Source organism: Tigriopus californicus, chromosome 2 (assembly GCF_007210705.1).
Source record: "Tigriopus californicus strain San Diego chromosome 2, Tcal_SD_v2.1, whole genome shotgun sequence".
In the NCBI taxonomy this organism is placed as follows: Eukaryota; Metazoa; Arthropoda; class Copepoda; order Harpacticoida; family Harpacticidae; genus Tigriopus; species Tigriopus californicus.
This window is the reverse complement of record NC_081441.1, coordinates 11,708,501-11,726,087: the sequence shown is the minus strand read 5'-3', so window position 1 is coordinate 11,726,087 and position 17,587 is coordinate 11,708,501. Positions and strand designations below refer to the sequence as shown.

The 17,587-nt window shown below is 39.4% G+C and overlaps 1 protein-coding gene across 2 annotated transcripts in view; it reads right to left on the bottom strand.

Moving 5' to 3' along the window:
* Positions 1 to 3,547: 3,547 nt before the first annotated feature.
* Positions 3,548 to 17,587, bottom strand: part of LOC131876798 (uncharacterized) — a 16,278-nt gene continuing 2,238 nt past the window's right edge. Inside the window, exons 1-13 of one of the 2 annotated variants that reach the window (XM_059222289.1) lie at positions 16,652 to 17,006; positions 15,988 to 16,067; positions 15,843 to 15,893; positions 15,625 to 15,767; positions 13,258 to 13,324; positions 13,093 to 13,191; positions 12,699 to 12,782; positions 12,584 to 12,616; positions 12,463 to 12,514; positions 12,276 to 12,316; positions 11,440 to 11,633; positions 3,985 to 4,138; positions 3,548 to 3,812 (exon numbers count right to left, since the gene is read on the bottom strand). In XM_059222289.1, coding sequence (XP_059078272.1) covers positions 3,661 to 3,812; positions 3,985 to 4,138; positions 11,440 to 11,633; positions 12,276 to 12,316; positions 12,463 to 12,514; positions 12,584 to 12,616; positions 12,699 to 12,782; positions 13,093 to 13,191; positions 13,258 to 13,324; positions 15,625 to 15,767; positions 15,843 to 15,893; positions 15,988 to 16,036 — 1,119 coding nt within the window. In that variant the 5' untranslated portion in view covers positions 16,037 to 16,067; positions 16,652 to 17,006 and the 3' untranslated portion in view covers positions 3,548 to 3,660. Of the gene's footprint in view, positions 3,813 to 3,984; positions 4,139 to 11,439; positions 11,634 to 12,275; positions 12,317 to 12,462; positions 12,515 to 12,583; positions 12,617 to 12,698; positions 12,783 to 13,092; positions 13,192 to 13,257; positions 13,325 to 15,624; positions 15,768 to 15,842; positions 15,894 to 15,987; positions 16,068 to 16,651; positions 17,007 to 17,587 lie in introns of those variants that run through there. The other variant, XM_059222288.1, reaches the window with a different exon arrangement.

The window sequence follows — 17,587 nt, the reverse complement described above, 5'->3', positions numbered from 1 at the left end:
TGTTTGTACGGGATTTGCACTTTCAGATCAAAGGTTAAAATCGCGCACACTACTATTTGAGTCACGAAATTTTTAAACTTAAGAGTCACGCAACCTGACTCCCCACTGTAGGTACGGAAAGGTTAAGAGGATATGCTTTACCAGCTTTCACCTGGAGATGCTTTACCAGCTTTCAACTGGATATACTCATTGAACGTTCCATTATTTTAGAGGACTACACCTAAATCCTGCATGGATGAGACCTGCTGAATGTCCTTACCTTCATCATCTAATGGTGGAGTGGCTAATGTCGTTGTCCCAAAGGTCTTTGAGCGGAATTTCATTCCATTCAGTGCCATTGTTACTCGCAACACACCAAGAGTATATTTGGTCGGGGACCTCTACCAGACAACCGGATTCAGACCATTACTACCAACTACCAATTTTGTATCATCAGAATAGGAAGAGATACTGACGTTACTACTACCAAGCTTCTGAAGTGGAGCAATGAAGATGATGAAAAGGTGAGATCCCAAAATGGAGCCCTGAGGAACACCCAACTTGACATAATGGATGCCACTAGGGGATCCCTCAACTTTAACAAATTGTTTCCTACCATAAACGAATACCATGAACTTCTTAACCAATTTAGAACCCTGCCTTGGATCTCAATCTCATGGAGCCTGCTAACTAAAGGGCTGTGATCTCCCTGGTCAACGCCTTGGCAAAGTCGAGATAAACTACAACTGCAAATGATTCACGACTCGCTAGCCCCTCAATGACATGCTCTATATGCTCAATTAGTTGGGCAACTGGTATAAAATGTGCTCGAAACACATGCTGGCTGGAAGAAAGTTCCATGGACTTCAAAAAATTCTACAAGTTCTACAAGCCGTTATGGCTTATGAGGATCCACGGTCTCAAATCTACCAATATAATTGTTTTCTTTTCTTTTTTTTTTTCTAATTGAGACCGAAATACATACATACATACATACATACATACAACTTCATGATTTTCCAAAACACATTCAGAATAGTTCGTAAACCCCTTTGAAAATTGGAACAACATGAGCTACCTTCAGAGAAGAGGGGAACTTGCCCTGATCCAAGAGGCAACGCATCAAGTACGAGAAAACAGGAGCAAGAACCTGTGAGCATCTCATCAGAAACTGAGATGTCATCCCATCAGGGCCAGGGGAGCTCGAGAGTCTCAAGTCCCTGATGGCCTCTAAAGCATCCTGATCTGTGACTACAACATCATCTAAATGCTCAACTTGACAAGCTTTGCCAGTCCCAACAAACTCATCAATAGAGCAATGGACTGTTGCTCCTAAACTCAGTGGAGTTGAAAACACACTGGAGAACTGATCTCCAAGTATGTTGGCCATAGTCACTAAATTGTCTATGGCTTCCCCATCGACCTCAAAAGGCCCTACAGGGTGTTTGATCTTTCTCTCAGAGTTTGGATAAGAGAAAGATCCCTTTGAATATTAGATGAACACTTCAACTTCTTGAAAGTGTCGAAGGGTGGCATATAGTTCAAGGGCAAAGATATCGTCGTTACTCGATTTGAAAGAATGCGTTCAAGTCTCGAGTCACTTCTTTTGTTTCCTTTCTCAACTAGCCTTGTTTGCTTTGAGGTTTTTTTTTGAAACAGTATGAAAAATATTAATTATCAAATTGTCACTTGATAAACTAGAAGTCAGCCAATCGATTAAATTTGTTGGATTTGTTGACAGCACCGACGGTGTTAAACCGGATCCTACCAACTGCGCCATGGTTGGTTCCGCAAATTTATATATACAGTACACTCCTTTTTTTCAACAACAGAAAAAACTTGATTAAGACAGCAAAATGAAAAAAGGTGAGCATGCGACTGATTAGAAATCAGAAATGACAAAAGGAAATACGAACACTGGCGGGAACCAAGCACATAGCATTCTGGCAAAGCAATAGTTCTCATACCCATTGCTTGATAGTGAATTTGATATCACTGTGGGGCATTTTTCTGTACTTCCAACCAAAGCAATTCTCTTTTTATTGATTTTTTTTTCAAATTGTGCAAATTAATTGGCCAATGTGTGACTCCCCAAAAAATCGTCGGAAATGGCGTTGACAAGGTACTACGAGGCATAGATCAACATCTTTTGAAGTAGTTAGCCAGAGTTTGCCTTGCAAGTCAATTGCAACTTTTGTTGGACCTGTATTCCGGCACTTAATTCTTTGGACTCTCTGTGATCTAAACAAGCATTTGAATTTTGAAAGGTTTTTTAATAATTTTTTTTTTTTTGCAAAATCGACAACTTTTAACGCATTATCATTTGCATAGTTGGCCACATCTATCTGCACTTTTTGCTCATTCTTAGTATGACTTCTCGATAAAGGCAAATCCAACCATGAAATCAAAGTAGCCATAAAGTCCTTGTGGTGTCCAATAATTTTATTGCAAGTACATTCAAACATTATCATGAGATTGGCAAATCCTAAGACTCCCCAAGGAAAGGTTCAAGACGAAGGCCATGGTTTTCCATAAAGGTCGTCTACCTCCCACCCCCTTCTATATCCACCATAGTCCGATTGAAATCGTCAATAATTTTAATTATGTCGGTTTCACATCCTCCACTCAACTCTCCTTCACCAACCATCTTAAATCATCAATAGTAAAAGCCAGGGCCATGATCGGATACATGTACAATAGACTTCCCATCAAGAATCTCCCCCTTCCAAAAGTTCTTCAACTCTTCCGGACCTACATCTCTCCAATTTTTCTTTACGGCCTTCACCTTTGGCTTCCCAACTCCGCCCAATCCGCCCTCAAATTCGCCGATGCCACGTTCACCAAGTTCCTCAAACGATGCCTGTGCGTGCTCCAATATGACAAAAATGCATGGACACATTTTCTATGCGAAACCGAGCCCCTCACCATTGGGCTGGCAAAGTTAGTGTTCAAGATTGTTGGGTATCTGACCTTTCCGGAGGTGATGTCCGGACACAAGTTGTCCTTCCCGGTCAAGGACTTAATAACACCTTATTGTCCTTGGCCCGATGTCCCTTCGGAGTATTGGCGGTCACGTACCTTTGTCCGGCTCCCGACCCAATGCCATCAAGGACGGGAGCTGACAAAAGATCTGTTCAATCTGACCCACCCACTCTACTGCAATCACCAAGATTTTCATCATTTATCTCTACACACATGTTTATGTACTATCTGCAATTCCCCTGTTCACTTTTTTCATGTTCACTGAACCAATTCTTGTCAACAATCTTATCATTTATGACAACATCATTCTTTTATCCTCGAATCAATTTTTGTACATGATATTTATGCATACAGTTTTATACATTTTACAATCTGACATGACCAAGAGTCGCAATAAACCAAAAATGAATTTTGTATGCCCACAAGCTTTGTGCCACACCTATATAGAGTCCATATTTAGAGCTATATTGTTCGAGAATCATAAGATATTTTGTATAATTATTAAGAATAAGATTGATATTATTGGGATTTTTTCCAGTACGTCCACAAAACAAGCATACAATAAAGTTCAATTAAAAACAATACCTGCTGGAATTAGGTGCTAATATATTTTTATACACATGGTCCACGTTTTGAAATTTTGAAAACCAACGTAATGTAACATTTGGATTGAAACATTTGTCTCCACAATCACAGGATTCAACAATCTTGCAAAGCGTAGTGGAGATGGAATCCAATAATCCCTCCGGGAAATTTAGCCAGTTCGTTAGTATGGACGTCGTTCATTGTACCCCCAATCGTTGACTCATCCGCATCCGTTTTAAAGATCATTCTGAATGGCCGCTGTTGAGCTGGAGAATTGGGAGTAAGCCAATTATTTGCTTGTCAAAATGTTACCTACCAAAATGCTACAGTAGAATTTTGAAGACCTCCTTATTCGTACGTCTCACAGTCCGCACTCCATTACTTATATTTCTTTTGTTGTAATTAAAAATTACGCTGAAATTACGCATTACTACTTACTGCAGATCGACTCATCGTTGTTTGCAGCTCCAACTAACCCAGCAACACTGGAGTAGCCAAAAAATCGACCGCACACACGGTCATGACCTAAAGCATCAGTGACTCCTACAGCGAAGGCGTTCGGAGGGGCCCCATCTTGTTCACTGCCCGGGATCTGAAAGTCAAGTCATAGAATTCTAGACACTAGATGTCGGACGACCGACCACTCGGCTGGTAAAACGGTACAATGGTGAGTCTCTCTACTCTCGCGGCAAATATTTTCTTTCCCGCGCTCCACCATGAACTTTTCGATGGAAACTGGTTAAGCCATTTTATAAAAGCAAGTTTTCAGCCGCTTTCTCATAAAAACAAACAAGCTTTTGTCAAGGGAACCACTTTTTCAATCAAGGAGAAGCAAAAGCTCCTTGTCGATTTTGACAAGCTGTCCAAGATAAGTCTGACTGAAGCTGCCACAAAGTTAGGAGTCAAACGTGCTTCCTTTGGAAAACTCTTGTTTTTTTTTTTCAAACTTAATAGCCAGTATGTAATTCTGTGACAAATTAACTACGTACTTGGTGCGTAAAAATGTTGCAGCCAACATGCTGCCCTCCTTGCATTTTGTTTCATTTTTCTCGATTGGTATGGCTGTCTTTTGTTTGGACCGTAAAACTACATTAAATTGTAGCTTAAAAATATGTTCTCTGTCATCAGTTTTGCCTCTGGAGCCGCGTAACTGGAGCATCGGATATAAGAGAACATCGGATATAAGAGCAAAAATTCACGGCCCCAAAGCTGCTCTTATATCCGATTTTTACTGTAGTTAAGGTTGAAGAGTCACTCAGTGACATACATGATGTCAAGTCAGGTGTTCCCCAGGGCTCCATCTTAGGGCCCCTCCTTTTTACAATATTCATTGCCCCACTTCAAAAGCTTAGTATTAGTGCCATCCTCTCATCCAATGCTGACAACTCTAAGTTAGTTTATGGTGGGAATGGCTAAGATTTCAGTAGCCTGGCAAAAGATCTAGAAAGATTCTACCCTTGGGTTACTGAGAGTATTATGGCCCTGAACAGAATGAAGTTCCGCTCAACGACATTTGGGTCAACATCATTAAACACTCCACCCGTATATAATGGAGATAAAAATATTGAGTACGGCTCATCTTTGAAAGATTTAGGTGTAGCAAAGAACTCCAAGAGAGTTAGGTGGCATCAACAAATGCAAACAGTGGTTAAATTTCCTTAGAAGTTTTAATGTAAATACCCAAACACGTATTGACATTTTTCTAGCTCGCAAAATCGTAAGGAACAGATTTAGTTTTATCGTCAAATGGGATTCTAGCCCACGTAAAAAACTTACATGCTTAGAAACGTTTTACAAACTTTAATTTTCAAAAAGCACATTCAATGAAAATTGGGAGTTCATTTACTTAGCGCTTACTTACAAATTACTATTTGATCTAGTAAAACGCTAACGTACCGCAGTTATAGTTATGGAATGTACCAAAATATTGTTTTACTTTTCAATATATGGAAAATCGGTATCAACTTTTAAAAAAGTTGACTAAGATATAACCAGGGCCTTCACTAAGAGTATTAGATCTTATCATAATTTCTCAGTAAGCTCTAACACAGTGCACTCCTTACTATCATTAATTAGGTTTTCAAAAAATATTGTTTTTATGATGCTTTTAGCCATGTAAGATTTTTATGTGGATTATAATTCTATAAAGCAATAAAAACCAACACGTTTTTATAAAAGCTAGAAAAACGCCAAAATGAAGGTGTGTGGGTATTTTTCTGGAAGTTTCATGGAACTTTTTGACCAACTTGTACTCAAACGGATGCCGTCACCATCTTACGAATGCTTAATGGTGAAGTCGTCAATGCCAGTTAGAATCCTTTTTATGAACAATTAACTTGTGCTGACAATAGATTTAAAGTGCCCTGTCTAATTTGTTATTTGAATACTTTGAAAGTGTGGGGCTTTCATGTGGGGCTTGACCTACAGGTTGTCAATATCGGTTTGATTCTGTTTGTGTAAACTTTTTGGAAAGTTGAGAAATACGTTCATACTCTTTATTGACCCCTCCGATGAAATATGTCACAAGCTTTTTGGGTGACTGACGTTATGAATTGAACACATATCAGCATACCAAAGGGAGATTGCAGGCAAAAGTTATGTTACAAGATCCGATCAATGTAACAAGAATATGATTATCATTTGACTGAGTTAGATTACTGTTGTTGTTGTTGTTGTTGTTGTTGTTGTTGTTGTTGTATGTGCCCTCTGTGGGTATATAGACCTCGATACGGCCTCAAAGAGACACATACTGCATGTCTTTTTTTATATCAGTGGGCGACATTGGCCAATTCTTTACAAGTCCCATTTCATGCTCTTCTTGCCTGCTGCTGTGAGATATTTTGCAGACCTTTCCCTTTAGGTATCCTTGAAAGTACAAAATCCCAGAGAGGGCAGCTCGGAGGGATACAAGCCTATTTTTTCGACCCACATTGCAGGGATTCTCTTTTTCAATTTGGCCACGAAGTTTTTAGTAGGGCCGGCCAAAACTTGCATCCTGTGTATTGGGCAAATTTTGCCAAAAACTTGCACAACCGAGATTTTTCTGCATTTTTTGCATCGGCAAAGTCTGCAAGTTTAGGAGAAGTATTTGACAATTTTCTGCAATTTATTGAGCATTTTGAGCCATTTCAGCAAAAAAATATTACTACAGGTGAATAATTTTCGAGAATCCTAGTCAATTTTAGAAAAAAATGAAAATTTATTGCATGTTTTTTTTTCAAATCTCTTAAACAAAGTTCTGTACTTTACCGCCTATGTATTCCATTCAGCTTAAATAGTTCTTTTGATATGAATTCAATGTGATGGGATTTTCACACAAGGATTCTTTTCGGGATTATCAAAACGTTGGACTTGGCCGTCTTGTGCTCATATCTGGTATCTTCTTGAATCAAGTTAAAACCAACGTGGTTTCACACAAGCACACAAAAGGCAGGAACTGACGGAACAAATAAACTAAGTATCAAATCAACCTCATATTAGAGGGAGGATCAAGGACACACATTTTATCAGTTTAACAATCTAACATTGAAGAAACCCAAAAAGAAGCAAGAACTTCACCCTAAATGGTGTCAAAAACTTCTCAAGTTCGGCTTTGAGAAGTACAATAGTAAGAAGGGATGTTCAAAGGTAGATTGTCCTTTTTTTTACCCGTACATGTGCCGTCAGTCCATTTGCCTTCAGTAGAATGTGGCTTGTTGATAAGCGGGTTTTTTACGGTTGGAGAGGATGGTCCAAGTTCTTGTGAACTTGGTCCGTCAAAAGAGAGGCCCGTAAGGGGTTATATTTGAACGTGCATTGTCTGATTTCTTAAAAAGAGACAACGCGAAAGTTAAGATCTTAGAAGAACTAGCCGTTGGGAGAGGGATTTCATCCATCTCTGTAACTGAAATCTGGCTTCGGCCAGGGGTCTTAGATGAAGAACTAACCATAGTAGGCTTCAAGGATACGCCCCGCAATTAGTTCGTGTTATAGGATACGCCCTGATAATCACATATTCCCACATGGGGGTGTATGCCTATATGTTAGGAATGATTTGCACATTAGTCATGTACAATGGCGAAGTAGAGGTCTTAATTTGTCATATCCAAGGGCTTGATCTGCCTAATTTAACAATGTATAGACCCCCTTCTTGTTCAGTAAGCTCTTTATAATCAGCTCTCCAATTCACTGGAAATGAGTTGGATCAGGCAGTCTGCTCGAATGTTTTCTTTGCAGGGGACAAAATGTCTAGTTTTTGATTCGAAACTATAACATTCTTGAGTGTTATAGCTTTTATCCAAGCATGAAGAAACACCAAGGCACAAGTTCCAATTTTCCGGCTAGCGTTGTAGAGGGGGTTAGTCCTGATGGGTATATTCCCATTTCGAAATCGACATCTCAGTCGTTCGAAAAGCTGGAAGAATTCGCGATCTTGCGCAATTTCTCCCAGCATGTGTGTGTAGCCACCAGAGCGAATAACGTTCTGGATTGGGTCTTTTCCGATGACCTTGATCTGATCCGGTTTGTCCATGAGACACCTAGTGATGTGTCAGATCATCAGTTCTTGAGATAGGGTCGACCATAACTCAAAAGCCGGCGTGCTCTAGAGTAAAACCGGTCAAAAAGGTCGGTTTGGCTAAGTTCAAGTTCAAAGATGAACATTGACCATTGACTATAGAAAGATTTGAAGAAATGGACCTGGTTTCAATTCTGAAACAGGAATCGTCCATAGATGCAGCCATTGATAAGTTAGTTTCAGTTTTTAAGGAAGTTTGCTCAATCTAGCAATACCTGAATGTGTTCCGAAAGGTGGGACACGGACTAAAATTCCAAAATATTCAGAAGACTTTGTTCAAAAAGAGTTGCCAACTAACAAAAAGGCTGTGGAACATTTCGAATCCAGTAATTGTGGGTAGTCTCCAAAAAAAGTTGGACGTAGTTCAGGGTAAAGTTAAGGCCTCCATCGAATACGACCACTTACAAACTGAGAGCAAGGTGGTTCAGGAGGTCAGATCGAATCCGAAGGCATTTTTCTCTTATTGCGAACTCTAAGAGAAAAATGAAACACTACGTTGGGCCTTTTGAGGTTGATGGGGCAGCCATTAGCAATGTAGAGACAATGGCTAACATGCTTGGAGATCAGTTCTCTAGTGTGTTTTCAACCCCACTGAGTTCATAAGCAACAGCTCATTGCTCTGAAGATGAGTCTGTTGAGATTGACATGGTTAGTCAAGTTGAGCGTTTAGATGATCTTGTAGTCACAGATCAAGATGCTTTAGAGGCCATCAGGGACTTGAAGCTTTCGAGCTCTACTGGTCCTGATGGCGTGACATATCAGTTTCTGATGAGATGCTCACTGGTTCTCGCTCCTGTTTTCTCGTACTTGATGCGTTGCATCTTGGATCAGGGGAAGTCTCCATTTTCACTAAAGTTAGCTGATGTTGTTCCAAATTTTAAAGGGGGTGATAAGTCGCTCCCCAGTAACTAAAGGCCGATTTCTCTCACTTCAAATATTGCGAAGGTGTTTGAGAAGATCATGAAGTTCAAACTTGCTGAATTTCTTGAAGTTAATGAAGTCCTTTCCTCCTAGCCAGCATGGGTTCCGAGCACATTTTAGCACGCTTACCCAACTGATTGAGCATTTAGAGCAGGTCATCGAGGGACTGGAAAGGCACGAGTCTGTAGATGTTGTCTATCTTGACTTTGCCAAGGCTTTTGATAAAGTAGATCATGGCCTTTTGCTTAATAGATTTCATGAGATTGGGATCCAAGGCAAGGTTCTCAATTGGATAAGAAGCTTCATTCAGGATAGGAAGCAAGTTGTTAAGGTTCAGGGATCCCTTAGTGTGTTTAGTCAGGTGTTCCCCAGGGCTCCATCTTAGGGCCCCTCCTTTTCATAGTATTCGCTGCCGCGCTTCAAAAGCTCAGTATTACTGCCAGTCTTTCGACTTATGCTAATGACGCAAAGTTAGTTTCTGGTAGGATTGGCCAAGATTGCACTAGCCTTGCAAAGGACCCAGAAATAGTCTATTCTTTGGTTACTGAGAGGAATATGGGCCTGAACCGAATGAAATTCCGCTCAATGACCTTCGGGTCAACTCCTTTGAATACTCCACTCGTAGATAATGGAGGTAAAGATATTGAGCAGGTCTCATTAATGTAAGATTTAGGTGTAGCCCTCCAAAATAATTGAAAGTTCGATGGGCATATCCAGATGAAGGTGGGTAAAGCTTTTCAAATGCGTGAGTCAAGAGATAACATCACGGCGCTAACTAACTCTGTACAAGTCGATTGTTCAGCCTCATCTTGAATATTCCTCACCCATTTGGGCTCCAATGAGTTCAGCTGGAGAGCACTCGCATTGAGAGAGACTAAAAAAGTTGGGACTGTTCAGGGTTCAGAGAAGGCACGAAAAGTATCTGATATTGTACGTTTTCAAAAGCAGTCATGAGCTTTGTCCCAACCCAGGATTTAGGGTCAATTGTAGTGACCGTAGAGGCTTAATGTGCGCGTTGAGATCACTTTCAAGCCTTCAGGAATCTAGGCTTTGTCAAACGATGTAGTCCATTTCTCTTCTTTCTCGGGCTCTTCTGTTGTTCAATTCGCTCCTCTCAAATATTTGTAGTGATACTATAAGTGAGTAACAACTTTTTAGGCAGTCTTGGAAAAATTTCTGACCTCAATTCTTGATTAACCATAAATTCAAGGGCAAGCTAGATCAGCCAACTCGACTTCTTTGGTGGATCAGAAATCAAATGATTTTAAATCTATACATTTTTTTCAAACTTATAAATGATTTTCTTTTCTCATCTTGAACTGCTGGAAATCCGCAAAAAAACAACTGTTTACGATCATCTTGGGCAAAAACAAAAACGTCAGATTCAGGGGCACAGTTTCCCGGATTGTCATTTGGCAATTGTTTGAAGAAGACATTGAGGAATGGAAGCTTTAACCTGGCCAAAAGCTATTAAATTCAAAAAGAGTGATAATCCATTGAGCATAGATCGGGGTAGAAATTGAAGACCAGACATTACGGCACACAGAACCCAAAGATAGAGAAATCTTGGTAGTGACCTGGAACACATCTACGGATGTTAGTGCTCAAGAAAAAAAAGCCTCAAGAAAAGACCTGTAAAACCAATTGTCGAGAACATTCGATCCATATGACCTTGGAGCGCCTTTTACAGTAAATGAAGGTAAATCTTCTTGGAGAAGGATCATTGGCAAGCATAGCTGTAACACACATCCATCGCAATTGGTCGATTACAAACCAAAATCAAATTCTCTCACAACTCAAATCAAATCCTCCCTTGTTACCAATAGTGTTGTGGCAATATCTAACCGTTACATTGGTTGGATAATTGTGTCATATTTTGGTCAAACTGCAATCCAGTACTTTTTGCAACTTGGCTCTCCAGACCAAAGGCAGGTGGAAGCAAATGTTTCTTTCTCTTTAGACTTTGTCAATATTCTTGAGAGACATTTCTCTCCCACAATTATGAAAGTCTTTAAGTGCCTTACCATCCCTAAATGTGTCCATCCCAAAAAAGTAAAGTTCTTTGTAATACACTAGCCAAAGTGGTCGGCAGATGCTCATTCTGGGTAACATCCAAGCCTTAACTCAGAGGTACTAGAATTTAAATACCTCGCCTCTGGACTCTTGAAAGCTTGAAGATGCTCCCAGAACTCACGTTAAGCCTCTACGGCTCCTAAAACTTGATTGGGACAAAGCTCAAGTTTAAACTATTAACACGCCAGAACACTTCAGACTGAATTGCCATTTTTAGCCAATCTTGCGCTTATGCCCAATATTTGGAGACACTGCTGAGGCTGAATTCCAAAGAATCAGTGTGATTCAAGTAGATTATTGCCCGACGTGCAACAAAACGATTATGCGTCAAGCAAGCACTGTACCTCCAGATAGTCTGATGTGCATCCTGAATCTTGAAGCGCTGTCACATCCGCTCCTGGAGCACTTAAAACAGACAGACCAAAAGATCCTTGGTCAATGGCGGCTGATCCTTTGGACACGACGGTAAAACAAATGGCACATTTGCCTAATTCTTGTCGGAAACACATTGTGTAACACTGACTCGACAAGTGTGTCACTGAAAGAGGTAAAAAGCATATGAATATTGTAAATAACGCAATTTACAAAGAACTTGTGTTTTAGGCTATGATGTACTCAAAAGGGAGATGGAGTGGCCCAGTTGATCACATCTGAGTTAGGCATACTTGGTTTCATGGGTTCGATCCCAGGTCTCGCCAAAACCCATGTTTTTGTGGACAAAGACGCCTCGAATGGCGGCCCACCGATGGAACCAAGATCCCAGCTCTTCAAATATCAACTAATCGTCCATATTTTAAAGTATTCTCCCGTATAAACATCATCAAAAAAAGTCGTTGTGAAACTCCGTGGAGTGTTATCAAAGTCCCTAGAGAAGATCCCAATTGATTAAAAAACTCAAAGCCAACTGGCCTGGACTATTAAACGTAATCATTTCTGGGTACTTAAGGGGTACTCAATTCGAAATTGCAAGTCGTATTTTTCTTAATAGGCAATCGGTGAAACCCATCTGAGTGCAGAGCATGAACACTTAACACACATTGTTTTGCCGGAAATAGTTACACGAATTTTCGGAATCTCTGTCATTACTCTGATTAAGACTAATCATACATTAAGAAACCAAAATAAACTATCGAAATGCATTGAGGGATTAACAAGATTAAATTTGTAGAAGCTTTGTCACCTGTTGAAGACAATGTTGAAGACGTTGTTGGAAAGTTATAACTAGAAATGAAAAAGGCACAAAACTAGTAAGACAACACGGAAAAATTCGAACATTGGGAAAGACTTCACTTGAATTCAAGGTTTTCATCTATTTCATCAAGTCGAAGTCCACGGCATCAAATCGTACATAGCAAAAATTATTGTACCTGGCAACCTTTCCCGAAGCTCCTGTAAAGTATTGGAGACAGCCTTTCGGACCTTGAAACAAATAAGAATGCATGTGTTTAATGTACTATGTTAAGATAATACTATAGATATTGGTGTTACCTCCTCTTTCATCCCCACAATTATACTGAGTGACTGGAAAAAGCATAGCAAAATATAAAATATTTAAAAAGTAAGACATTTTTTTAGCAATAGCAAAAACGAGTTTAAAACGTACCTTTAATATCAAATTGACGCGTTGATCCAGTTCCGGTAAAATCAAATGTTGCTTTATGACAAAAACTTGAAGCATCTAGAATCACTGAAATAAATAGTGCATAAAGTTTGACTAAAACGTGCTTCAAAATGTATGAACACAAGAAGAAAAAGTGGCTGGAGAATGAAATATAACCTTAACAATTGTCCACATTAACAAAATACAGACTAGATAACAACTTCAAATCTTCTGACACAGCCTCATTTTTCAAGGATAATTTGCTCAAAACGCACAGGCCTCCGAACGGTGTTGCTGAAGAGATTTCGTGTCTTCAGTGCATTATATTACCGCATTTTACCATAGAACGGTAGTACAGAAGAACGGTTCTGAAAGGACAAGCCGGACAAGCGCTTACTGTGTTGACCCGAGTTGAATCCACAAACAACAGGGGATGACTTATATCCTGGGGCAGTGACGCTAAACGAGTCAACATTGCAATCTCCAATTGAACCACCTAGAAATGAATCAATTGTCGTCATCATGTGGCAATGTTAAACCAAGGACCTCACCAACGACCTACCTTTTCCTTCGGGTATTGGGTCACCAGCTGATGTCGTTCCTACAGCTGGCCCGGCAATTGAGAAAGTCTGCAAAGCATGAGATACTTTGTCAAAGTAGAGCCTTTAATGTGATGTCCATTTGGGCAGAAAAAAAACATGTTTTCAATATACTGGTCCGGCATTACCTACACACAAGAGGTCAATGATTGACGGGTATGTTTTTTAAATGAATGGGTTTTTGAACGCTAACACAATAAGTGAGGGTTAGCCTACCCACGAACAACTGGAATATGGACGGGGACGCTTGGTTTGAGAATTAGCTTTTCGCAATTGAGTTAACGCATTATGTTCTTCAAATGAGAATGATCCCAGGCTACAACAATTATTCATTTCAATTTTCAGCTTGATCGTACGACTGGATCAAAAGTTATGCCGTCTCAAAAGGCACTACAAAGCTCTTCAATGAATGAACGAACAAGACCTCTTGTGGTAATTGATTACCAGAAGAGGGCTAAGTCATTCATTCTGTGCTCTGTTATGTACTGCACTTTGAGAGGGCATAACTTTGGACCCAGTCGTTTGATTGAGCTGACATTTGAAATACGCAATCGCATGGATCTGGGGCCAGCTTTACTTGAAGAAGGATTTAATTCATTGACTCGAATTGGAGTTGCTAATTTTCAACCTTACCATCCCCGTCCATATTCCAGTGGTTCATGGCCTACCATAATGCAGAGCAGCTTATGATTAGACCTATTAGAAAAAGATGAATCACACGTCGAGTGGAAATATCAAAATTTTGACGGTTTGGATGTGCTGAAGAAATACCGGTTTTTTTTATATATCATGTCTAGGGGAAATGTTCCTGGGCTAGGTTTTTCTTCCTTTGTGTGAACGAATCGGGTCGAAGTGCTAATTCTTAAGCGTTAGTTTTCAGATGACACTAAGTTTTTCCAATTTTTTTAGACTAAGATAAAGCATCTCTCCAACATGACATACAGTAGACTCATTTGCATGGTGAGCAACAAAACATTTTATGATAGTCGACTTGGCTTAATCTTTATAGGCATGTGAGAATCAGCAGAAGCTACATTAATGGCAAATGGCCTCTGCAATTTCAAGGGGGCACTTTTAGCCGCAATGGAGAAGGAGGGCTTTGGTCAAACGTTTTTAGGTTTTTGTGAGATAGGTGTGGGAAATTTCACTCTAGATTCCTCCCCATTTTTAAAAAGAACATCAATGTTTTCAAACAATGGCAATAAAATCATGCTATAGCGAATATTGTGGGAAGCAGCTAAATTTTCACTACAACAAGAGTTTGGCTATATCAGGGTTCGACTTTTTGAGGCTGAAAATAGGTACGTAGAAGGTGCGTTCAAAATAAAAATACAGTCATTTCATATCTTTACAACAACTTTTGCATTTACAGCTTTGGTTGGAAAGGTTAAAACATGGCCGTAATTGTTGTCAATCTCTAAAGTTTGCTTTTATTTGCATTCGCTCTTTCTACTTCGCATTGATTATGTACGTACCTAAGAGACAGCTAGAGTGTCTCGATAACAAAGAACCATGACTTTTACTTTTGTGTGTGCTGTATGTGCACTTTTTAAAGATTACTTAATATTTGTGGATCCATTTTGCATTTTCAATCAGGGCTATACTGTACTTTACAAATTGTGCTGCTTGCGATTTCGTGTGGCTCTTAACAACAAACAGCATGTAAGAAAACTTTTGCATATCCCTGCTGTTTGCTAAAAAAACAATGACAAGTTACCTGGAGAAAATCGTAGAAAATCTGTCTCGGTATGTGAAATCATTCACCCAAAGGGGGTGGCGTTTTACAGCATTTAAGTCAATTACATCAGTTACATGATCCAAAGCTGAGAAAAGCAACTTGTTTTGCCGTCGCGCAACAAAACTAGAGTTTTGAATGAGATTAATTGTCTTAACTCAGCATGAGGTGAAGATTGTCACCGTAAAGAAAACTAGTTTTGATATATTCGTTGCATGTTTGTAGGAGAAAGGTCAAATTAGCTTAGGGTAGGGTAGGAAACTGCGGTGAACTCTTTGGAACGTCTGACCCCTTCTCAACCTTACAATCAATCAGGCTACTGTTTTTCAGTGGGATAACATTGCAAATGCAACAAAATTAACCCGAAAAAATACAATTGTTGATGTTTTAAGAAAATGGAAAATACTCACATTCTACTTCTATTGCTAGATCAAAACCTGACACCCTCCCCCCCCCTTAAATGTAATACTTACTTTGTTATAGGACCAATAAGCAGGAGAAAGTCTATCTGGATCCATTCAAATATCCGTGACGTCACTCTTATATCTATCTTAAACTACATTTTTGATCAATCCAAAAATTGGGAATGCCATACCGTGAAGTCGAGACGAATCCGACAGATATCGGAAGATTGCTTGCAAATTGTGAAAGTACATGGATTGGTAGAGGGGTTGGTGGTAGCCTCTTGAACGAGATATGTGCAATTTTGCGAGATTGTAGCGCCACATGCCACAGTAACTGGAAGGGAAATAGTTTTAATGTCAGCGTCATGCATTGGATGTGGATAAAACAGGAAAAGTGACTGTGTCTTACAGGTGCAACAAACTCCGTATCCTTGGGCACAAATTCCAGCCGAGGTTCCACCTAAACAGAAGATTGTTCCAGAGAATTCAGTTTACGTGACATTTAAGAACGCAACTGGTCACGTTCAACGTCAAAATAATGAAATAACACTTACCTCGTGAGGAGCATTCGTCGGCTTTGATTTGAATGAGAATTGTGTACATGTCATGAGAGCTAACACTTTTGACTGCATAACTGAATGTCCAGGGACAGGAGACAAGGTTTAGACTCAAATCATATTTAGATGCTTAATTCGAAAATCTTAATGATAAGGGTAAAGTAAGTTTTAAATTTCCCCCAAAAAGGTCAGTTTTAAGTTACAATTGTCAGCAAGGATCAGTTCGTAGAACAAAAAAAAGTTATTCTAAGGATAAAAGGTATCATTGGTTTGGTTATTCCAACATTTTTGGTGGCTTTATTGTTCAAAAGCTTGTTAACTATTCAGCTCCGGAGAATGTTATCCTTTTTTAATTGAGAATAAACGCAATTGTTTGTTTGCCTTCTCATTATCACGAAAAGTGAGGGAAATTATAGTCCTTTCTGAAATCGCAATCTACAGCAAATCAACCAAGTGGTCTGAAAAGCCAGCCTTGTCGTAATAAATTGATTTAAAGCACAATGATATAACATATATCATGATATATCACAAATATATGATGCAGTTGAGAGAAAAGGTAATTTTTACCTTTTACTACTTTATAGCGTGTCCTAACAGTGTTGAAGTGAAGGAACTTGCTCTATCTTTATCGAGCTAATTAAAAAAAAATATTACTACTCACTTGCGGTAAAAGATCTACACCTCAGATTCAAAGTTTTTTTTGATGGACTTTCGATGCCCCTCTAAGTCTCTAACTCACAAAGAGCAACACTGGGAGCCAGAGACAATCAACTTGAAAGGAGATATTTAGTCGGCAGGCAAGTATTTGATTTTTTTTTGATTGAAACTTGTGCTTAGGTGTTTCTTCATACTATGATACAAAGCTATAACATTCAAGAATGTTATAGTTTCGAATCAAATCATAGACACTTAAGCGCACATTTCATTCATAAAACATGAATTGCTTGCCCACCAGCTCAATCTTTTCATTTCAAGTTTGAAGCTTTTAAAACAACTGACCAGAGGCGGATTTTTACCCATTAGCCAAATACCTTCATTTCAAGTTTAAGTCGTTAAATCTACTGGCCTACTCGTCTCTGCCTCGTACTATTGGCGAGCTCAATCCGCCGTGTTTTGGGTTTTTTGGGGGGACCATGCCTCTTGATCCCAGTTATCTTGGTCTTGGAGGTGGGAGCCAAATTCTGCTGGAAGACACATTACTCAACCTACTTCAACCAGGGTATGAAAAAGGATTCTAGGAATGAGCAACTTATCTTCCCGATGTACTTGGCTCCCGACCACAAGACTAATAACTAAGGCCGGCCAAAACTTGCAAATATGTATGGTATTCATTGAAATCAGGTTTGCATAAAAAATCAACCCAATTTACACGAAAAATTGCAATCAAACTTTCCAAAACATAGGAATCAACTCGTTCTGGGGGTCTGTAAGGGCTAATTTTGCCTTCAATATCAGACAATATGTAGCAGGTTCTTGCCTTGTCCATGGTACATCCTGCCATGATCAGTAGGACTCGGAAATGAAATTCTTTTTGAAAGTCAAATAATCACTAAAAATATTTTTGAAGGCACGAAATAACTTTTTCCACAGGAAAAAA